The following is a 25,475-nucleotide window of genomic DNA, read 5'->3' as shown; positions in this document are numbered from 1 at the left end:
TTAACTGAATGACTAATTGTTTAAACTTATCTTTAACTGCTTAAATAGATTTTTAAAACATAATTTTTCAAACTATTTTCAATAACTGTGCATTTATTAATTGAAAAAAAAAGTTTATGCAACTAAAAAATGCCATATTAGTTTTAATCTGTCAAAATGTTAAAATAAAATAGACTGATTTAATTTCATAAAGAAATTAAGGATATTTTTGAAAATAACATCAATAATGGCACTGCAGCAAAACTAATAAATATTTAAATGACTATAAAATTTCTGAGTATGTAACAAAACAAAAACAATTGTAAAAGTTTTCAGATAAATAATTTAGCACAATAACAATACCCGGAACTCATTAGATTCACTGTACACATTTTTGGTGAGTAATTTGTATTTCCACCAAGAGTAATTGTTTTAGTTCCATGACAGAGGAATGAAATTTTGTTCATCACGAAATAGGAAGCCATACGTGACATAACACAACACTTGAGCACATGTATTTCATGAACATTAAATAATCTTTGTTTTTTTTTTTGTTGAGGGAGATGACATTAAGAGCTTGGGGACAGAGTCCCTTTAGTGCGACAGCACATTTCATATGGAGTTAGTTCTGCACAATATTGATAATTTTCAAGTTGTATTTTCTTGAGGCCTAAGAGCTTCTTGTTGCTTCCAGTATTCATAATTTTGTTTTATGTTTTCCATCAGCTCTGGGACATCGCAAAAAGCTTTATAAAAGAAATAAAAAAAGTAAGATTAGTTACTTGAATAGCCTGAGAATTTATAATCACGCAAATATACAGTAAATATTATAAACAGTAAATATCAAAAACTTAATATACTAATTCGACACAATAATAAATTAATTCGACACAATTTCCTTGTAAATCCACATGGTTTTGTCATTCACTGTTTCAGCAGTCATTGCTACATATTGCCACATGATTTTTAAAATTGATTTTTTTTAAAAACTGATTTTAGTGGCTGCACTGTAAAATTGAAATTAATTTGCTGGATATTAATTGAATCGAAATGATAACCTACCTAGTTCAGAGTTTTTCTTCCATATAATAAATTTTTTGATTGGGTGAATGAGCAAGATAGTGTAGATAATAAGTATGGTAACCAAATAAGGATGGTAATACTTTGTACTATGCATGAATTAGAGACGCTTAACATTGACTAAAGGGTCTAAAGGTTGAGCAATAAAGGGATGTATGCTCAAGTATTTAGGCATGTTAAAGGCAATCATGATGCTTTTTATATGAACAAAATAGTAGAACCTATTTTATTCATATAAAAAGCATCATAATTGCCCTTAACTAAAGCATTTTTATTAGTCAACTTTGCAGTAGTATATTTGCAGATTTTAAAGATTTGAATTCCTTTAAATAAAGAATGAAAACTATTACTTTTTTAAAAAGACAAAATTCCATATATATATATATATATATATATATATATATATATATATATATATATATATATATATATATATATATATATATATATATACTCACATACATAAGCAAACAATTAGAAAATGTTTTTTATTGTCTTAAATACTATAAAAATCCATTTTAAAATAAATTCTAACAATAAAATATTTAAATGTCCATCGAAATAAAAAAAATAATATTTCAGTGAGTAAATACAAATTTAATACTTGAATTAAAGTTAACAGGGTTCCAAATGATGTAAAGCCAATAATGCAAAATAGGAGGCAACATTAAATTGGGAACATACTTCAACTTTAGAATAGTTACATTTAGTGAATAATAAATATTAGATAGTAACTTTTCTGGGGGTAAAAAACCTTTGAAACTAAAAAAAATGATATGTAATTAGAATCAATAAGCAGTTAAAAATTCAGGCATTCTTCCAATTTTTATGATTTTTGCTTATTGTAATAATATTACATTAAATACCATTCAAAAAAGTATAATGTTGTAGCTGAAAAAAAAGACCAAAAAATCATTTGTATTTACGGTGAAATTGGAACAAATAAAGTTCTTCAAAAAATTAATCTTAAAATAAGCAATTAAAAATTTTATTGTCCTAAAAATTATAGTGATTTCTAAAGCCATAAGGAAATGTGTAGTAATAAAGCAATGAGTAAAAAAAAATAATCAAGATCCCCTGAATTTGCAATGAAGTTGGCACAAATTAAGCAAATCAAAAATGATTACTTAAATACACATAAGTAAAATAAAATCATTGGAAATCTGCCGTGATAATTTGCAAAGAATCACATCGGTTTATGATGCAATCTGTATAAATTGGATATATCAATAAGTAACTCAAATGTGAAATTCAATTTCACCCTAACTGCAGAGTCAATGAATGAATGTAATGCAAAATTCACATGTTGTTGTTCCACAAATCTGGCATTTTCTTAGGACCTCAATGTATTACTGCTAGTCTACCGTTCCACCTTGAGGTGCCCATTCTATCACGATACCATTAGTATCGAAAAAAAGAATGAGCATGACCTTCAGTTTAGACTTGCTCATTCGAGCTTATTTGGATCTTGGTGATGTGGGGGCTTCCAGCGCATGGACTAAAAAATATAAGTTTTATCACATGTGATGATTTCATCAATCAGATCCAGGTCCTCTGGAAAGCATTCCATGGTGTCAGAACAAAATGTTTTTCTTGTTCATTTTCTTGCTTGGATGTCAGATTTTTGGTACGAGTTCTGAGTAAACCTTTGTGATTTACAGTGACTTCTGTAAAAATTTTTCTTATAGAACACTCTAACATTCGCTTTCTTGCAAGATTTCATTAATGTTTTGTTCAAGTCATAGAATGACCAGAGCGTTCATTGAATTAAAAATATTGTGATTTTAAAAAATATTCTAAAATCAATCGTGATAAATGCAGAAAAATTGCTTGAAAAATAAAAAACGATAGAAATAACAAGTCAAATAGTTAATACTCAGGTTTGCAATTTGAATTTCCCATATCATAATATTAACGGGATTTTAAAAGAATCATGTAGAAATCGACATTGCTAACTGCCAAAAAAGCTCAATTGAAACGGCGCATGGATTTTGCTTAAAAATAGAGATTGAAGAATTATTCAAAGTGCAATTTAAATTAAATTGTGTGATAAAAAAACTCATGGGTATCAGCAGCGATAACTGCAAAATTGTTGATCAAAAAAACAGTGGTATTATCGCGACAAAAAGTGACTAATGTAATAAAAATGTATAAACATTATAGAAATTTAAAAAGTAAAAAAAAAAACATTCCAGAAAATTCGTAGTAATAATAGTATCAAAACACCACATGGATTTACTATGGTATCAATGCAAATCAAGTGATTAATTAAATGCCCAATTTTTTGTGTGTCGTAATAATATTGGAATTTAAAAAACCATGTGAAAATCAATTGAGTTAACTGCAAAAAAAGATATAAACGCGTACGTAAAAAGAGGATGAATATATAGCATTGATTAAATAATTCTTCCTTTACAATTCGGAATTTGCAACAAAATTGCTACTCATTAAAATATAAATTTTAAAAAACACCATTTTTTCTAACGAACAATTCTTTAAATGTTTGCCATTTGGGAATTATATTTAAGGCTATCAATTTTATAATTTTGTGTTTGTCTCAGTAGATCAATAATTCTCAGTAAGTCAATAATTCTTAGTAAATCAATAATTCTTAGTAAATCAATAATTCTATAAGTAATGGAATTTATTTCTTCTTTCAGCCTTGTGTTCTTGAAGTTGCAAACAAACAAGTCTGCTTAATAAGAGTCGTCCGCACGAAAATGAGAAGAGAAAAATGCTGGTAAGAGCAGAATAAACATCTTATTAACAAGATTTTGCATAAGAAACAAAATTTAAATTAATGGGATTCCATGAAAATTATGCTTGAATATAAATTATTGATGAGCGGAAACCTGAAATCAACGATCTTGAGATTTACATAAGAATCACATGCCTGATTATATCATATCAGATTAACAGCTTTGAAAATTCTCAAACTTATTGAGGAACAATTAAATGTAAGGAACAGATTTTTTAAAATTAAGATTAATATACTACATAAGTATGAAAAACTTAGTGACTAGGCAAAATTGACAGCAGACACCTAATTTTGGTTAAGTTAGATCTTCCAATATAAAACACTAAGATAACAAAATAGTCAGCATCAGATTTTTAATAGATTTTAATTTGTTTAATCAAAACCACAAACTATCTTTATATTTCACAATGCAAAAAATAGCAAATCAAACAAAATGTCTCGTGAAGGTAACCAATATCCGAGCGAGTTACACATTTTCAAATTTTTACAATATAATTAAAATATAAACATGAATACAATTTATAGCTCTTTTAATTTTTAAATAATTTTGACCACCAGGAGCTAAACGATAAATTGTATAACCACTTTAAAACATTTCCAAAAAATGTCTGGCTAACAGTAGTAAAGTTTGTACAAAATATATCCTGATGAGACTTTATTCACCATTGGAAAATAAATTTATCGTGCAGAAGAGCAGCAAGATCCTATTTTGAGGTTGTTCTATTTTAAATGTAACAACAAATTATCATCAATACAATATTAGTCAAATTTAATTATTTTAAGTATAATAAATAAAAGTTGTAGGGAAAACGTAACTGTTGCAGCAGTCCCACTGAGTGTATAAAATAATAAGTTTTGTCAATGTGTGACATTGTAGTCTGAGTTGAGCTCTTATTGAGACATTTAAAATAAAGTGAGAAATAGTCATATTCCTGAGAACATTCATAGTTTTTACAAGATCAGGTCCAGGAAAAAATACAATATTGTATCATACTTAATTTTTAAAATAGTAAGGGAAAAAAAAATTTCTTTTTGCGACAGTCAACCTGTAATACACTTAACTTCTTATAACTCCAATCTCAACATTAGTAAACAGACAAATATATAAAATTACATAAAACAAAAGAGTACTAAAATAAAGCAATCTCATTATAAATCAGTTAAAAATGGTTATAATTACCATCCCATGCATCGAACATATCATTGACAAAGTAATCGATAAATCCCATTTGTGATTTGGGAATACTACACTTAGTACGATCAAATGCTGGCATGACTATTGGTAGGTCTTGGCTTTTTTCTTCGTCAGTCTGAAAACGCAAAATATTATTATTGAAAATTGCATTTGTTAAGATAATGATTTAACATCAATCAGTGCATAACTTCCTTTGATGTATTTCTATAATTTGTCATAAGTTGATCATTATAAAATATATAAAATTTCTTCACAAATAGAAAAACTAACCAGATTTTTTTAAAACAAATTATACATCTGTGTTCTACCTGTAGCAATTATCACTAGATTTCATTTTGTGGGTTTCCATAGAGCATATTTCTTATGTTGTACAGGGTGTCTCATAAATGCTGCGACAAACTTCTATGGGAGGTAGGGAACATCATGAGGATTAAGATTTGCTAAGAAAACCACAGTTGGAAATGTTAGGATTAAGTGGTAGCAGAGGTAATCGATGTGAAAGGAAATAATAGAGGGATTAATTAGAAACATTTATTGGATATAATGAATACAAATCGTGCCAAGCCCATTCTATCGATGCAGAGATGATCTGTTCAAATGGCTATGAACATCCAATCCAAAATGAGGAGGCGCCTCTTATGTTGTAACCACATGTTGCGCCTCACATTTTGTGGAAGATCAGATAATTCATGCATTCACCCTCTATGGTAAAGGTATGGCTAAATAAACAGTCGCCTACCAAACCCACCCACATATTAACTTAAAGCGCTGTTATGCAACATGGTGCCGCACATCGTGGAGGTTTTGTTGAACCCACAAATGCTGATTGAGGTGATTGAATATGCCTTCCATATTGAATATGACCTCATCAGTGCGATTACATAAGGTAGCGAAATTCACATTACTGCCATTTTCTTCCAGAAACAACTGTGCAAAACACAGATGTTTAGGATGGTCATTGTGGAGCAGTAGCTGAACCTTTTGGATACTAAAACCCTGGAAGGACTCTACATTCAAAACCTGCTGGACACCACTACGAGGCATTCTTAACTGAGAAACGTACGCTGGTCCTTGGATTACTCTCCAAGGCATCCAACACACTTTCTTTCCTAACAACTGAGTGAATTGATCGTTGCATGTTCTCATTTGTCCTGCCTCTTCTAAATAACCCGTACTCGTACAAATTTTGTAGCAGACGTGTAAACAAACTATGGTGTGGTTGCTGTCTGCCTGTGAAGTTTTCTCGATAATTGCATGCAGAGGCGGCTTGTTTATTATCCCCAGCTATTCCAGACACTTAGCGAATGTCTTCAAGCAAAGCGTTCTATGCTCTTCATATACTGCCTATTGCTTGAATGAGGTAACCATCACTTTCTTCTTCAGCACTCTCCTGTTATATGATGACATTTCTGGCCATGGGTTCTTATGCAATTCTTAATTTTTTAAGATGTGCACTACCTCAGAAGTTTGTCGCAACATTTACAGAACCCTCTGCATTTACAAGATAAGTCAAAGTGAATGCATAAATTTCATAGGTGCACAATACTAAATATATTCATTAAAAAATATATACAAGTAGGTTTTGAATTTACTCCTTACAAATGTTAGATATGCGCTCCAATTGTTGTTCTGCATAAATGAAGTCCGAAATGCAATTCTTGCCAAACTTTGTACAGTATGCCAACATCAATGCTGGTGTTAGCAGCTATGATAAAGGATTGGACCTGGAGGGACACATATGATTTTCTACAAACCCCCACAGGAACAAATGTCATGGGCGAGATCTGAGCAACTATTCAAAATATGTTCATATTACCTTTGTATATTATATTTAATGTATGTACCCTAGCAACAACTTTACATTGGCCCCACTTGGGCTCAAAATTCGCTAATAAGAACATGCACCAAGGATGTCTAGATTTTTCAATACTGGTCCTAGAATAACTTTCAATATTGGAACAAGATTCATTATTATCAAGATCAATTGAAAATTCTAGACACCCCAATGCTTACCCAACATAAATCTATGAAGGTTGAACATAAAAAATGATATTGGTCCATTATTACAAAATATAGAAACCCCAATATTGGCTTGTAGATTGTTGTTTGAGGCAAACGTGTTCAGATCACACCCTATGGGGCAAGGCTAAAGGATCCTGTTGTGACTGATCCAGATCGAGTTGCAACAGCACGAGGAGGTCGCAGTCACAATTTGCAAGTCAATTGTTCACTGTGTTTCTATCGATGTGGTCGTTTCTGTCAAGATACATGTGTTCTGATCACGTACGAAAGTTGAAACAAGCCTGCTTGCGAGCAGCCTTTGTGAGGCTAAGTTGCCGACAATGTCAACCTTCAAGATAACATATCCTATATACTAGGGAACTGGAGTTTAAAAGTTGTAGTTACGCTACAGGCTCTAAATCGTAAGCCTCGATCTAAATCCTAAGGGTCCTATATGGAAACCATTCGAGGACCAATATTAAAAAATTTAGACATCCCAATAGTGACCCTATATTAGGAAACCACTACGTAAATGCTTCATCTTAAAACTCTCAGTGGATCGAAATATCTTGAAAATTAATTAATTATGAAAACAATTACCTAATTATACATATTTTAAAAACGAAAAATTGTTTTTACTCATTATAAGGGTTTTAGGGATAATATGGTGCATTTTGGCATAGAAAACTAAGCGATGTAAGGGCCTTAAAAAATTATTCTTATTCTTGCTATTGCAGGTTGCTAAAAAATAAATTGCTAAAGATGCACTTGAGTTATCGGGTACATTTAAAAGTGGGCTTAAAAGATACAATGCACAATACATATGAAGAATAAGCACTCTCTTTACAATTTTATCTATGGTTTATATTTGCTAAATAACTGCTATTAAATTACTCGTAAAAAAAATTGTTTAATAACCTATTAATTTTTTAAAAACCTTAACATAAACAGTGGATACCCCTGAAAAAAAAAGTTAAAATTTGTAGCAACTTTATAAAAACATATGTATTATTGCAAACCTAACTACAAGTTGACAGCAAATTTTGAAAATAATAAAAGTTATTTGAAGGCACAATACTTGTGTAATGCATTTAAAATAATTTTATAAGCTATAATAATTATTTTAATTGCTAAATACAGAGTTCATACTTAAAAAGAAATTTTCTTCCCTAACTTTTTCATGTCCATTTACATAAAATTCCTGGTTAAAAAAAATGAAATTTTAAATTATATTTTAATACAAAAATGAATAAATAATGTTAGCATGCAATCGGATTACTTTCATTACAATTTCAGTTTTTGGGGCAAAATTACATTTTACCCTGATTTTTTTTATTAATCAAATCTCATTTTCTATTAATCAAATCATCATGATTTCTCCTGATTGTCCCAGCACATATAAACCTTACTAATTATAAAGAATTATATAATGAATAAAAAGGTTTAAGTCGTTAAAATCATTTCTTTATAGCAAAACAATTTTTTAAGTTGACACAAAATAATTTTTACCTTTTGAAGTCTATGTTAAGACCTAGGTCTTGAGACTTAGCTAGATCAAATTATCAATACATACATGTGAGTATTCAAATATTAAGTAAATTTTATACATTATTTTTCAATTCAATATGTATAATAAAGTCAGAAATATGATCAAAAAATAGTTAAATTTTTGCTTAGCAGATCTTAAGAACAAGAAAAAAAGAAATTTAACTCACAATAATGCTTCAAACTCTTAGAAAAGATTTGAATTGATTTTTGAGTTATCAGTCTTCTAAACTGTCTAGTCTACTTTTTTGTTATTAAATATATAATAAATACAATGATAACCCATTTTTACCCAAGCTGACTCTGAAATAATTAAAAACATGAGCAATTGGAGGAGTAGACATAACATAGAGAGGTAGAAGGTATTGCTTTAAGATCTAATCTAAACAATTTGTAGATGAAGAGCTACTTCAAATAACCAAGCCATTTAAAAATTAGAATACAGCTCAAATGCTGGCAAATTTGCTAAAAAAATACCATAAATGAATTTGATATTACATGAGATAAATATACATATTCATATTAACCTGAGCCATGTATTCCTCTGCAATTCTAAATGCCCATTCCTTGCAAGAGTTCAATGGCCTGGCAGGGTTGGAGACATCTGCACATTTTATTAGTATCCTTTTCACAAGAACAATATTTTCAGGTGTGGACATTGTAGATAAATCTGGTGATGGCTGCTCCAGCTAAAAGAAAAACATGTTCATTACATTAAAAATAGTACAACAGTCATAGAAAAATAACTTGAAACAAACGGTAATGCACATTATTCTAAATTTAAAATATTCAATTTATATATAAAGTTCAAAATATCTTCCTAAAAATATTAAATTTTTGGCTTTTTAAAAAGAAAATTAATAAACTTCATGTGCAGTATAAAAGAACTACCTTAATTAATACTTAAAAAACACGAAGAAAATTAAGAAAAACAGTAAGTTTTATTTACTGCGCATAAGCTGCAAGTAAATAGAACTCATAAAATAATTTCAAAATGTAGAGAAAACAAGGAAAAAGTTACGGAACAATGAAAAAAGGGGGGAAAGAAAAATAATAATAAAAATAACAAGAAACCAGAGGAAAAAAATTCGAAAAAAGGAAGAAAAAAATTTATAAAACTCTGGATTTTTATAAATTTTTTTCTTCGTCCTTTCTTTCAATTACCCTCCTCCCCGGTTTTTTGTTATTTTTATGAGTATTTTTCTCCCCCCTCCCCTTATTTCATTGCTCTGTAATTTTTTCCATGCTTTCTCTACATTTTGAACTTATTTATGAGTTCTATTTACTTGCAGCTTATGCGCAGTAAATAAAACTTATTGTTTTTCGTAATTTTTTTTTTCCTTTTGTATTTATTTATTACGCTATATCTATCTATCTATCTATCTATCTATCTATATATATATATATATATATATATATATATATATATATATATATATATATATATATATATATATATATATATATATATATATTAAAAAAGTTTTTAACAAAAATTTTGGAAATCCAAAATTTTAAAATTCAAAAAAAAAAAATTGGGAAAATAAAATAAAATTAGGAAGAGATATAACACAGTTATACACGAAAAGAAAAATAGTGCTTTCTAATATTGCATTAATACAGTCAAAGCAAAACATATCAGTACAATAGTGTTACCAAAAAATTTGAAAAGAAAATAGAACCCATTAAGCAATGAATGCAAAATAAAAATAAAAAATTTTAAAAAAATCAAGCAAAAATAGATAATAAAAATTAATTTAATTTAGAATAAACCTCAAAATGTCATATATAATGCGAGAAGTGAATTCAAATGTACTTACATGAACAGGCATTTTTCAAAAATTATTTAAAATGTTTTCTTAACAAGTTTGTCAGATTGCAAAATATGAAAATAGAGGATGAAGGGAATCATATTATATTTATTTGTTATTACTTAAGTACAGAAGCGCCTTTGATTTGTTAATTACTTTGGATTAGCCTGAATCTGGATGTGCACAAGGTATTATACTGGATAATTAAAAGTTTATAATTAAAAAGGTTGAATTTTAATTATAAAATTTTAATATTAATAAGGTTAAATTTTAATTATAAAATTTTAATATTAATAAGGTTGAATTTACAGAAACTATTAACATTTATTGAAAAAAATTAAATTAATTTATTAAAAAAATTATTTATTTAGCCATGGATTTGCTCGAATAGGATTTATACATGGTAAAAACATACATTTAGTATTATAATTGTATGCTATAATTAAAAACTTCTTTGTTAACTACTCTTTGAGTATAACTAATAATATGTGAATAATTATTTACTTAATAATTCAGTTAAAGGGAGAAATGATTTTAATGAAAATAATTCGGATTTTTTAACATCGTGATATACTCTCCAGCAAAAATCTCAAAGGACCAGTTGCTTAAGTATGTTAAAAACACTATTTTCAACTTACTGTTTCGTCTTCTTCAGCTTCTACAGATTTTGTGAAAACATTAACAAATTTAGACAAATGTTCAAAGTGTTTTGTCATCTCTGTGGCCAGTATCATATCAATAACAGATCGCCGTACCTCTTTATAAGTATCTTTGTTCAAATTTTGAAAAATATTCACTTTTTCATTCGACACTGTTAGTTTAAATGCCAATGCAGAATGATGACTTTCAAGAACTGACCTAAAATTACCAAATAACATTATTGAGCTTTTGCAAAAAGTAAATAAATTAATATTATGAAAAGTAAAAAAGATTAAATTAAAAATATGCTTAAGTGCACATAACATTTATATAAATTATAAATGATATATCCAATATAATAAATGTACATCTGAAAATCACCTAGTAAAGTTACAAAAAAAAGTTTTACCTAGGTACAACATTTATTATTATACTCTGTTGCAAGTTATAAAAAAAAAAAAAAAACATTATCCCTATGGAAAGAGCATGCTTGTATCTAAATACATGTAAATGTAAAATGGATGCCAAGTTCCTGGCGTGAACATATATCAACATTGTTAACTCTTGAAAAGATGCAGCACAGTCTCTCTTTTTTTTTTTTTTTTTTGCTTGCGCTCCTAAAACCTGTAAAATGAGGAAAACAAAACTTAATGAATAAAAACTATTATTTTTTCAAATAAAATTAGAGAGTAGCATCATATTTAAATTTTATTGATATTATTTTTCTAAAAATGAATCAGAAATTGTGAAAGGAACTCTAAGGTGTAGACATTCCAAAAACAGTAATTAAATAATGCAATTTTTTACTAATTCAAAACAAAAATTTCAAACAATAACAAATTATAGTTATTAAAAATAATAATCAATGAGCAAGCAATAAAAATTAATAAAAATGATATCAAAAAATGGGAACAATCTCTGCTTGCATTTTAAAAAACTGATGAAAGAATACTATTGTTTCGAGCAGACAATTTTCTTCTCCAGCGAAAAAAAAGTAAAAATTCTTTATCTCTCATTTGATTTGTTAAAAGTATGTCAGCATAAGAAGCACCATTTTTAGTGGTCCAATCAAATCAAATGCTCTTGCAACATCATTTAGTTGCCTCTTTTTCAAGAATATTCTTCTTATTTACCAAAATATGCCACTAAGTCAAGAATTCCAGTAAGACTACAAAACTATGAACTTTTTTTTATATAATTCTTTGATATTTATCTTAAAAGATGGCACAAATTAAATTTAAGTAAGATGTGTTTAACTTAAAACCTTTTGTATTGTATTTAAAACTAATTTGTATAATTTGAAAACGAAATAAAACAGAACTATATGTAGTCCCGAATGATTATTTAAATCCTATACCACAATGGTCTTTTTTTTAAATTTGCAACAGAGTATAGCAAAAATTCAAAGATTAGGTTGAATGTTAAGAAACTTTTGTTAAAACTTGTTTTCATTCACAACATTATAATTTTTTAATCATTAGAAAACTTTTAGATTAGAAAAAAAAAGTTTCTAAAAATTTCAAAATAGAAAAATTGCACTTACAAATCATTATACAATATAGCTAAATCATTTCCAGTATTACACAAAAATGCACTGTTTTTACCAGGATGGTCAACATCATGTGCAACTGCAGCAATGAGAGAAATCATTTCATCCATGGGATCAAATATAGCCTGAAATATAAGTTATGATTAGTAGAAAAATTATATACCAACACAATATCTTTAATCATAAAATGACTATTATTTAAAAGGCTGCCATAAAAAGAAACTAAATGAATATATAAATATTTTTTTATTTTATTTCTCTCGAAAATTTAAATAAATTTTAAAAAAATAGGGTCAAGAATGTATGGTAATTAGTTAAATATTGCGTCTTAAGAAAATGTATTCAGTTAACCCTTTCAAAATGTTCAAAGAGCTTAACAAAATGAAACAGTTTATTCATAATGATTATCAGATGGTATAAAACAGCAATGTAGCAAAATGATTTCCCTTACAAAATCACCTCCAATCTATTCGGAAACTCTTTATTCTTTATATAAAATAGAATTTTAAAAATTGATAATAGTATAAATAATTTAATATTTTCTATTACTCAGACGACTATTCATTGTAGTAATCAAGACAAAATTAGAAATTGTGCTGAAAAAATTGCATGCTTGTTTTTTAGGAGTTGGTGAGTATTAACTAAGCTGAAGCTTTCGATTTACAATTAAAATAATTGAAGCTCTTTACAATCCTAGCACCAATGGCACAAAAAATTATAGGATTTTCATAAAATAAATAAAATTATAAAGGATATTTTAAATGACTGGTTGTAAATCAAAATATTGAATTTTAACAAATATGAACATACAATTCTATGCAATTATGTAAATTAGGTCTACTTAATTTTTGAACAGATAAAAACATTTTTTATTTATAATAATTTGAACATTACCCAAGTTTGAAAGAAAATAAAAGTTTTATTTTAGAGTTCTTAAAAATGCAAACTTTTATTAAGAAGAAGAAGTAGTCAATTCAATTTCTTAAATTTTAATACAAGCAACACAATGTATTGGTACAAAAAAAAATCACACTTTAATAGTTTGAGTCATGTTTTAATGTCTTAATTTGAATACTTTTCTTAATAGCTAATAAAAAAGATATTGAAAGTAAAACATGGTTTTATCAAAATATTTAAAGTAAAACTTGGATATATAAACTCTGTTATTTTAACTTAGCTATTTACTGAGAAGAAGTAGACTATTCAAACTCTCAGGTTTTGAACAAAAGTGTCAGTACAAAAGAAAAAAAATCACACTTGAAAATAATTATTATTTTAATTGTTAAATATATCTCACTTTGAAGATTTTTTTTTTTTTTTGAATGGAAAATAAAATATGGTTTTATCAAAATTAGTAATAATTGGACATAGAAAATAGATATTTTAACCTAGGCTATTATTGAAATAAATTAACCAATTCAAAACCTTTTATTTAAAATTAAAAAGAATAACTTAATAATAAATAAATAATAATTTCAAGTCATATAGTTAATTCATAAAACCTAATTTTATTTTTTATATCAACCAAATAAACTAATATAGTGAAAATAAAATAGTGTTTTAGGAAAATGCGTAACACTTAGGCATAGAAATAAAGATACAGTAATTAGATACAGTTGAAAAGTAGTCAATTTCATTTTTAAAATTTTAATCACAAGTGAGAAAAGCTATTAATGGGAAGGAAAAAAAACAGATTAAAAACCATTATTATTACTAATCCACCATTTAAAGAATGTATTTTCAATAAATTTATGCATGAATTAATCAGCCACTAAAAACAATCAGAACCTAACAGTTGAAGGAAAATGATGAATTTTACTAAGGATGTCTATTTAAAAACTGATAATGGTTGAAACTAGGATAAAATAAAAAGCAATTAACATTATTGATTTAAAAAATGAGGTTAGTTTGTATAAATTCAAAATCTGTCTCAATGAAAAAATGCTGAAATTGAAACTTTATATTGAGAAAACATTTTGAACAAAGCACTGTTTTCATATGTGACACATTATGGCATTTTTTTTTTCAAACTGTCTTCTCATCATGGCAAGTTTTGAGTAACCAGTCAACTGTTATTAAACATTTTATTTTAAACTTTTAATTTTCTGGTAAATTTATTTTAAACTAAAAAATTATATTTATAACATAGGGTTTCAGCAAGAAATGCAGTTTCTATGATACTGTAATTTCATGGACAAAGCAAAATGATGTTTTTTTTATTTAGTTTATGGTTACCAATAAGAAAATATAAGATTTAGATCCAAAATTATTATTCAAAAATAGTGCTTGAAAGTTAAACCTGAAAACTACTTTACAATTTTAAATTCTTATATTTCGTATAATTGCATATTTAATAACATAATTTCTTTGTTAGATCTAAAGATTATTGATTAATTATTTTAAAAACTAATAAAAATCATAAAAATACTACTTTTAGCTTTTAATCCTTACTTTGTAACAAAATTGAGAACTAAAAGCAATAATTTTTATTTATTTAATGCTGTTAACAATTAAACATACCTGAATTTAATTAAATAATTTGCTTGTTTAGTAAAAATTGCAAACATTAGTCATTTGATAAAATACTTTGCATATACCCCCTCCTTTTTTTACAGCCACTTATTATGTAAATAATATTATATAAATAGTAATATATAGATAATATATAGAAAATAATATATAATGCTTTTCATTGAAATTTAACTTTTTTTACATCAATTTCATCTCTTATAATTTAAAATTATTAAATTACCTACACACATAATTTAGTGCAGAAAAATATTTTGTTAACCTTGCATATTTGAAAACATAGAATGTGATAAAAGAATCATAATATTAATCCTACTTGAAATATTTATTATTTTATAGTAAATTCTTTAAAAATTCAAAACTTGTTTACCTGGCAAATTTCAATTTTATACAACAAAAAAAAATATTAGTATACCATAATTGAAATAAAAATACATACCAAGAAAATTTAACTTTTACTCAAGATCCAAAAAATTATCAAAAACTTAATTTTTTATGCAAACCGCAGATTTCTGAGCCGAAATTTTGTTTTTGAAGATAGTGCAATTAATAATTACATTTTATAGAACATTGTAGGGCAAATTATTAAATAAATACATATTTACTCACAAAAAAATATTATGAAATTTTAAAAGTGATACATAAGTTTATTAACCTTAACTCTTGGTCTTTGAAGAAAATAAGCGGTTCCTTGTAACACATCAGCAGCATGGGTGGAGTTATGATATGGATTTTGATGATAATTGGCTTCAATAATGGAAAGCCAGTTTCGGATCACACTTTCATCACAATTTAGAAGATTACATGCATTAAACTTCATGAAAATTGAGAGCCCTGACCACACAAGAGGCCTGAAAAAAAAATCAAAATTCACCAGCATGTATAGATTGGAATAATATTTAATAACATTTTACTAACTTTTAACGGAATAGGACACCATACCATAAGAAAAACATTCACTCGCAACTGAAAAGTATGTTCAGGCAAACCGAGAATAAGCCATGAAATTTCATTTGTTGAAAAAAAATTGAAAATATCAAAATTCAAATAAATTATTGGAAGAGAACTTTTCCACAGCGTAATCCTAAGGTATCTTCTATTCTCTAAGCTATTTTCAATAGGAAATTTTTAAAAAAAATTTCTGTACATGAAACTTCATAGGTTAAGGTTTTTTTGAACTCATTTTTTCTATACTTTAAATTTATGGAGGTGAAAGAGAATCTGCGATAAAAAGTTTCTCCCTTGGTATGGCATCTCCTAAAACTAATTATCTTAACTTCTAATTAACCATTTTAAATTTGCTCAGCTAAACTTTGAGCTCTTTCTTCTTTGTAAGAGAAAAACTTTTTCTGAGACAGGACTAAAATCATTTGCAATTATCCATCCACGAAAGATATCCGCTCCGCCTACATAGATGGGATCAGCTGATCCCACTTCGAAAAATACTGGTGCTGGAGCTTATTGTCAGTCCCTTTAAATTAAAAGTTTGATAGGAGTACAGTCGAACTCGTTTATAACGAGCACAAAGGGACCGTAACACGTACTCGTTAAATCCGAGTGCTCGTTATAAACGGATCCTTAAGGCAGGCGTGCAAATAGAGGGGGGGGGGGGCTTGGGAGGTAAAATGATTAAGTTTACTTAAAATTTAATTAATACTTACTTACTTTAACTACATTAATTAATTTAATTAAATACTTTTCTTAATTTAATGACAACTAACCCCTTCCCCCCAACGAATTCAGAATATCCAAATTGTTCAGCAAATTTTTCTGCTTGCACTTTTAGAATTGATCCACTCACAGGTAAATCAGCACTACGTTGCACCTTCATCCATTTCAATAACGCTTCGTCCAAATCTTCTTTCGAACACTTCTTCAGTCGTTTACAGTCAGTTTTATTTTGGTCGTATGCATCCATTAACTTGCCTTTGTTTTTTAGCAGTGTGGAAACAGTAGATGAAGACAATCCATACCTTTTGCAGATTTCGACATTTTTAACACCGTCATCCAACTCCCGTAAATTTTTTACTTTTTTGTCAACCGATAAAGCTTTAGATTAGAACGATAAGGGCAATTAAGTTTCAGTTCGCGGTTTTTTTCTTGATTTCTCGCGCATTTCTTATCATTTTGAAAAAAAGATGTGACAGAAAGACTAGAAAGATGAGAAAAAAGATTGCTCGCTAAAACCGGGTCTTGCTCGTTAAAAGCGACTTCTGTTCCATAGACTTAACATTGATCCAACCAAATATTCTCGTTTCCCTCGTTAAATCCGAGCTCGTTATAAACGAGTTCGACTGTATTTTGTAACAACTTTGATGGGGTAATTTCTACAGAGCTTCTTGCTACAGAGGCTTAAAAAAATTAAATGCATGAAAAAATTGTGATTCTCGTTGATTCACAGGTTACAATTCAGACCTTGGTAAATAGAAAACATTCTTCCTCTTCTGAAGAGCTTCTGTGTTATTAGCAATCTTACTGAAAATGGAAAAGTTGTTGCAATCCAATGGAACCCAAGACATGTCAAGATTCTTCGTAATGAGGAAGCAGATTCACTAGGTAAATCAGCTTTATGTCTGCCACAGTAACACCCTTCTCTCCCCATAAGAAATTATAAAGTACTAAACAAGACAAAATGTAAAAAAACCTAAAGAAAATTTCATTTTTGGAATATAGCTGTTGGAAAAAGTTGGGAGTGCCTTATACGAAATAAAATCAGAATTCTCCCCAATTCACCCAAATGATGCCTGCCTTTGCATGCTGACAGGTCATGATTATCCCCAGTATCATCTCATTAGTTTTAGCATAGCTGCCTCTGCCTCATGCCAACAATGTGGGGGTAGTTCTGTGGTAACAACAACTGTACATGTGCACCAAATTAAAAGACATTTATACTGGGGATACTTTCACTTCTACTTAATCGCACCTTTATTTGATAGCAAGACAGTTGGTGTGAAATACAATAATCTCAGGGTCAGTGATTTTTCATTCATACGTGAATCCATATTTCGTTAATCCATAAAAGGTGAGTTTTTTGCATAATTTATAACAGAACGCTTTGTAACAGAAAAACTATCAATAACGCTTTGTAACAGAATTTACTATCAATAACAGAGAATGATGTTAATGTTACAATGTCTGAATGGAAACTAAATATTAATTAATAATACATCACTGCACATAGTACCATCTATATTAATTTATTAACAATTTGAAATATTATTATATATTAGAATTATTATGAGAAATATTATTAACAATTGGCCCAGGTCAGGAGTAAGATAAAGAAACGAGCAATGTATCCAAACTAGTATCTAGATTTTTAATATTTAAAATTTTCTATAACCCATTAGAATAGAAACGTAAAAAAAAAATAATAAAAATTCAGAATCATTGAATTAAGCAGTGCTTTCTCAGATATGAGGCAACGATTTTAGCTAATTGACAATTCAAAAGTAAATCAAACAGAGTTCATGCTCAAAAAGAAGAAATTTTTTCCTTGACTTTCATAGGTTGATATTAAGTATAATTCCAGGAATTTTTCTTTTAAAAAAATTCAACAAATTTACGTTTAATAAAAATATAAATTAAAATTACAAATAAAATCACAACTCCAAGAAAGCATTAAAAATACTATTTCATTTTTTAAAAAAAAAATCGGATGATTTAAATAATGTCAACCCATTACTGTCATTAAAAATTATAAATTGTCAGAATTATAAATGTGACTAAAAGGGACAAAAAGACCAAAGGATTATGCTGGATAGAATTAAAAAAACAAACAAAAAAACAAATCAAATAAAAATAAATAAATGATCTGTGTATAGTTGAAGTTAAATCATAATTAATCAGCATAAGAACACTTTTGAAAACAAAAACGCAGTAAATGATTAAAACCCTATGAGTTAGAATGGATTAAAAATTCACTAAAGGTTAGAAAAGCACCAATATTGCAAAACTTAAATGAGCGATACTAATTTAAAAAGAAAATAATTCTACAAAAAAACATATTTTTGACACCAATTATAAGACTATCCTAAAAAGAAACTAAAAACATATAAACAATCCATATTTAATTAAAATTAACCCATATTCATTAAATTAAGAATAAACTACTAAAACATAACATTTTTAATCCTTAGCTATAAGATAAATAATTAAATTATCCTAAAATATGAAACAAAGCTGCAAGAAAACTAATAAAAGACGAACTTATTAATCAATAAAATAAAAGAATAACTTTTCAACAAACTTTGCAACTAGATGAAAAAACAATGGTGCATGAGAAAAAAAAAGCTTTCAGATAAACAGAGATCTGAAGAAAGTTATTTAAATGTACCTTTTTTCTGTTACTCTCTCCAAATTGAATATATCAAACCACCATTCATGGATATTTTCTAATGCATCTTTTATTTTAGGAGGAGCAGCTCCGAGAGTTGGTAGCGAAGAAGGAGTCAGTGGAAGTGTCCCGGAAGCAGGAACACCTCAATTAAAAAAAGGAGAATTTTTAAAACTGATTTTTATATAGTGAAAATCGATATAAAAACACAATTAAAGCATCAAAACTCACCTCTAAAAGCTTCGTGAGAAAATCTGCGTATGACTTGCTTGCTATTCTATAACAACATAGAAAAATAATGCACAATTGAAGATTAATGAAAATTAATTATATACAATTTTACAACTTAAAAGCAGAACTATAGTAAAACTTTTTCAACCTGGATTTAAGAAAAGCTTAATAGTATTATGATTTTTAAAAAAATTTCTGGCAAAATAGGTCTTCTGCTGGACATTTAAATGCAAAGATTTTTTTGTTGTTGTTGTTAACTTAAGATAAAATTTGAAATCAATCATTTAGATCTTTATTTTCTGAATTTTCATATATTATAAACCCTGCGTACATCTAAATTATATTCTTTCCATTTAATTTCAGTGATCGTATTAACCAATTCTGTTGAATAATTTTTTTAATTTAGTAATTCTAAACTTATAAACCAATGACTTTTTTTCTTGTTCAGTAGTAGACTGATCTTAAAGACACGGTTTTGCAGTGGAACATCGAACTCGAGCGTCACTGGCTGCAGTCAGTAAATGGGTGGATGATCACTTTGATAAGCCTGCGTTGGGACTGAGCGTGTGCGGTATCGATCCTCGTTAAAGTGTTCTACCGTAAAGTGCTAGACTTTGCACGCAGGTCATTGGGCTACCAAAGTGGAGGAACCATCCCCTCAGCAGAGCATTGAAATTGGGATGGTATGTCTTCGATTTTCCTCAAGTATGTTTCTCAGATCGTTGCCAATAGCCACGGTGCAGCTCGAGCGTGACGTAAATAAAATATCTACCTACCTTTCTTTTTTCTTTCATGAAAATAAGATACCTCCCGTTTTTTTCTCTAATTTAATTCAAATTTTTATGTAAAGCTCTCTTTTTTTAAAAAAAAACTTTCTAATAAAATTAAATACCAAACAGAAAATTCTCCCTTTAAAATTTCCATTTTCAAACTATGACATCATTTTATTAGAAAACAAACTTTTTTATGCTTTTATCATTTCAGAAGTCTGAAATTTTATAAGTAAATAAACAAAAATAAAAAATATGCTTCATTTTCAATGGAATAATATAACTTGGCATCGCAATAGTACCCTCAGTAAATTTTAGATATTAAAAGTATGTTGCTTTTAACTGCTAATAATATTGAAACCGTTATACAAGAAATAATAATTTAGAAAAATGATCGTAAGTCACATAATATTTAATATTGTGTTTTAAAAATTATTTATTAACATGTTTGTTAATATTAAAAAAAATTACTTTAAATTTTTTTCTCACAAAATGATAGTCCGACAAGGAAATATAAAGCTTAAATAAATTTGAAAATACTTTATAAATCTAGAAAAAGAAAGAAGTGAAAACATAATGTAGAAAGTAGAAGAAAGGAAACAATTATTTCCAGAATAATTAAAAATATTTAGAAAAAAAAGAAACTTGTGCAGAAATAAATTTTGCTTGAACACCAAGTTAATGAAAGTAAACTTGCAACTAATCTAAAGTAAATAGATTCATAGTTTTTGGAAGGGCCAAAAGAGTCTAAAGGCACAGGGCCATGCTTAAAAATGACTTTTATTTTAAGGCATTGACATTATTCATATTATACTGAGAAATAATTAGATTTTTACCAATTAACAAAATAGACTATGTACCTGCATAGAACAAAATCGCTTTTATTATTTTACAAAGCCTAGATTATGTTCTTGACAAGGCACAAGATAACTTAATATCAAATATGAGATTAGATATTTATTTAATAATGTAATTATTAAACAAACAAACTTTTGATTATTCAATAAAGCAGAAAACAGAAGTTAGATCGAGTTCTGTTTGAAATACATAAGGGTCTTTTTTTGCCTTCTTATCAAACCACTATTATTATTTATATATTTTTTTATTAAAGCATGTAATGGATTTATAAAATTTTTAATTAAAACTTTTATGATTGTTTAAGTCTTTCCCCCTCATTATTAATGTAAAAAATGCAACATCATAAAATTAAAAACGTATAACTAGACATGAGAAGGAATTATATAAAACTTTTATTTCTGTGTTTATTTTCAGAGCTTAAATTTTTTTTCAAATACATCGAAAATAAAAGACAGTTATTTTTAAGATACACAACAACAAATAAAATCGGCACGATTTGAGGAGAAACGTGCCCTTAACCAACATTTGATTCTGATAAACGATATCGCTTTGTCGAATACGACATAATTGCTATCGTATCGGTGAATGAAAATGCGCTCAGTTTCTGACCACGTATTTTACTTGACCTTATGTCGTTCGCGATTATTGGATCCGTTTTGTCGGCATCATGTCATGTAATGAAAAAGCGCTCTTATACTTTAAATGATATTTAGCTTCCTGAACATCAAAGATATGATTGCCAGAGATTTAATTAAATGCTGAATAGAACATAATTATTTCATAAGCAAAAAATAATCCATGAAATAGTAAAATTTTTTTAAATGATTATCTTATTACAGGTCAGTTTGAATAAATTGTGAAATTTTTACTACAAATAACTGTAATAGATGTTAGAATTATTTTACTCTAATATACTCAATAACTGATAACTGTTACGAAGATTTCTAAGATTTATTATTTTCCAGGTTTTTGTAAAAAATTACAACTTTCCCCTGGTTTTAAGAGTTTAAGTAACACAAAATTATAAGAGTTGCATGGATAATAATGAAAAAGTAAACATTAAAGTGATACATACAGATATTAAACCGCTGAAGAGATCAGAAGCCACTTGATCTTCAACATGATTCTGTTTCAAACCAGTGAACTGAGGAGAATAGATATCAGTGCTTCTTAAAATGTCCAGAACACGATCAAGTGCCTGCACCACAAAAAGGGGACTGTGTTCTTGTGTAGCTAATATCATATTAATGACCTAAAAAATATAAAATGTTAATCAGAATTATGTTTTTTAAGTTTTTGTTTATCAACAAGTTAATCTCTTAACACATTTTAAATTAAGAAAGTAAATGCATTATGAACTTACATAAATGTAATTTGAAAATTTTTAAGATAAAAACAGTGTTTAAATATTTATAAGTTCATTAAAATGTTTAAATTTTATATATAAATTACAATTTTGTTTCATCACGAGCAACTTTTAATCACAAAATTTTTTAATTATATCAAATAATAAGTTTGTAAATTATGTAACTATTAAACTGACAAAACTTTAAAACTCACTACAATATGACATACTTATAGCAGTGAATTTTAAATATATAATGTTAAATTTTTAGAAATTGCATTAATATTTATTTGTTATCAAAATCATTTGAAACTAATATAGATGATATCATTTGAAACTAATATATTATGATATATTTTCATATCAACACAATGAAATATCTAATTTCATTCCTAAAATTTTTTTTGTGTGTGTAAGAAAATATTGGTCTTAAAGGTTAGGATTCAAAAATATCAATTCACAAAAGAAAACAAATCAAATATATGTTCGTTTGCATTGCTTGTGATAAATTCATTAGCTTTCAATTGCTTCTTTCATTAGTTTGATGTTAATGCAAGGAATATTGAGAAAATAGAGAAAAATTTGAGCAGTTTTTTTTACAAATCACCAATACATTTGCAAAAACATTTCCATTAAATTAAAGATGAGAACTAAAATAAATAGTTAGGCATGCTGAGAAATTTTAATCAAGATAATATTAACTAGAATGAGTTCTTAGACCAAAGCTTACACAAATAATTGTACTAACCTTTTAAAAATTAATAGTTAAAACTATATTGAAACACATTATTTTATATTGCTGCTATTTATGGTAGATAGGTAACAGGTAAGAGTAACTTCTAGTCACTACAAGAAACATTTGTTTTAAGTTAGCATGTTTGCCTATGAAAATATTACAATTTTCTTAATATAGAAGACAAAAAATTTTATTTTGATAATGAAATACTTTCTAAAGAAAGCTAAATAAACTTTTCATCAATAAATATTTATTTTAAAATTGAATACAATTTAATACATATGAATGCAAAAAAAAAAATGTCTTAGAAGGCTTTTAGTCAATATATTTATATAAATCAAACCAAAATTGTGGGTCAGAAAATATCTTTTAAGAATTTATACTAAATTCTCATAATTTTTGAAAAAACAATGGACCTATGGGAACCCTAAATTCCAATCAATTCATTTTCTATTATTTTTTTGAGTATTTAAATGAAATTCCCAAAGTTTCCATAATTTTTACAGGTTGATAAAATTTCCTGACAATGACATTCAAATGACAGAGTGCCCACAGAGACCTATGAGCGCTCTGATATTACAACAAAAACACCCTGTTTAAAATGATGTATTAATTGATAATATCTGACATGTATTTTTTTAATGAAAAATTATGAAATGCTTAATTTAGTTGAGAAAAAATAAAAATTGTTTTTTTTTCTTCTTATAATGTTCTTCAACTATGAAACATTTATTTTCACACAGGAAAAGAAGACAAATTTGCTAAAGATCATATTGCACAGACAAATTTCAAACCTTAAAAAAATAAGTAATTTTTCTAATAACAAATCAATTAATTTTTACATAATTTACCACATTAGATACTGATCAACTCAATTTTAATATTTCTTTGCTTTGTGTTCTTTTTTATTTATTCTACATTCAAAAATATGGCTTACTTTTGTTATCGGAGGTTCTAAAGTCATAGGATGGAATTTTGCAAATGACTGCCTTCTATTAAGACCAGCTAAAAGAAATTAAACATCATTCAATTAATATATATATTGAATATTAATTTATTTATAAAATTAATATTTAAAATGCTTGTAATGTGTTTATTGGCAAGTATATATTAAATATTTTACTGATGTCATTCCTTAAGATTCACACATTTTAAAATAGCAACAATGGCAGAGCTCTCATTTACATAAGTGATCTTGAAACACTATGAGAATAATCTTCAACATTAATTAAGAAAATTATCAACCAAAACATTAATTTAGAAAACTACCATAAAAGTGTCAGAAGGACTTATTTAGTTATACTTCTAAACAAGATCATTCATATTGACTTACAAGCAACTTTTCAAGCTATTATTCACTAGAAAGCTATCATTGATGTGCACATTACAAACTGAAATTTTCAAGACTTTTTATACAGATTGCTCTGCAAGTTTAAATTCTGATTTATGAATTTAATAAACAATAAAAATAAAACTGTAAAACAATTATGCAGTGCTAATGCTAAAAGCACCTTTAACAAGCAAAAGAAAATTTTGAAATTATTTTACAAGATTTGTCCATTCATTAATATTATTTTTTTTTATCAAAAAGTTTTGGCGAACATATTTTTAGAATCATGTTCTAAAATGTTGTGAGAAGCCATCCTATATTCATTAAACACAATTTTCAGATCGCCTATTACTCAGGGACATTGTTTCTTTCAATGGAAATGTGATAGAAAATCTCCATTTACAAATACACAAGCTTAAATCATTTTATCTCAAAATATGTATGGTGTGCCAATAACAGAAAAATTGCAGGAAATGAAAAAATGCTGTAATTATCTGTATAAACTTTTCAACATCTTGAAGATAAAACATCTCTTAGTCCTTTGGGGCAAATAAACAACAAAATAAAATAAATCAATTAAATACTAAATAAATATGCTATATATTCATATATTCTAACTAATTATTAAATAATTCATTTAAATCAGTACGATTTCAATAGATCCTTTAATAATAATATCATTAAATGAATTAAAAAACTAGCAGCAGTTTTGCTTCGAGTTCTGAGGCGGCACCTTCAATGCTAAGTCAGATCTTAACTTTGACACTATAAGTATGTAATTAG

The 25,475-nt window shown here is 27.3% G+C and overlaps 1 protein-coding gene across 3 annotated transcripts in view; it reads right to left on the bottom strand.

Annotated features, from left to right (window-relative positions):
* Nucleotides 1-517: 517 nt before the first annotated feature.
* The window catches only part of LOC107437356 (high affinity cAMP-specific and IBMX-insensitive 3',5'-cyclic phosphodiesterase 8B), a 373,690-nt gene continuing 348,732 nt past the window's right edge, over nucleotides 518-25,475 (bottom strand). For all 3 annotated transcript variants that reach the window (XM_043039399.3, XM_043039401.3, XM_043039408.3), the window contains 10 exons: nucleotides 24,300-24,367; nucleotides 22,357-22,533; nucleotides 19,654-19,699; nucleotides 19,423-19,567; nucleotides 15,742-15,937; nucleotides 12,552-12,682; nucleotides 11,008-11,227; nucleotides 9,086-9,247; nucleotides 4,998-5,127; nucleotides 518-725 (listed from right to left, as the gene is read on the bottom strand). In XM_043039399.3, the coding sequence (XP_042895333.2) occupies nucleotides 628-725; nucleotides 4,998-5,127; nucleotides 9,086-9,247; nucleotides 11,008-11,227; nucleotides 12,552-12,682; nucleotides 15,742-15,937; nucleotides 19,423-19,567; nucleotides 19,654-19,699; nucleotides 22,357-22,533; nucleotides 24,300-24,367 (1,373 nt within the window). In that variant the 3' untranslated portion in view covers nucleotides 518-627. The remainder of the gene's footprint in view (nucleotides 726-4,997; nucleotides 5,128-9,085; nucleotides 9,248-11,007; nucleotides 11,228-12,551; nucleotides 12,683-15,741; nucleotides 15,938-19,422; nucleotides 19,568-19,653; nucleotides 19,700-22,356; nucleotides 22,534-24,299; nucleotides 24,368-25,475) is intronic.

The sequence above is a fragment of the Parasteatoda tepidariorum genome, chromosome 7, assembly GCF_982258835.1.
Source record: "Parasteatoda tepidariorum strain Cologne lab strain chromosome 7, Ptep-v5.0, whole genome shotgun sequence".
Taxonomy (NCBI): Eukaryota; Metazoa; Arthropoda; class Arachnida; order Araneae; family Theridiidae; genus Parasteatoda; species Parasteatoda tepidariorum.
Note: the sequence above shows the minus strand (reverse complement) of the source record. Positions and strands in the feature narration are given on the sequence as shown.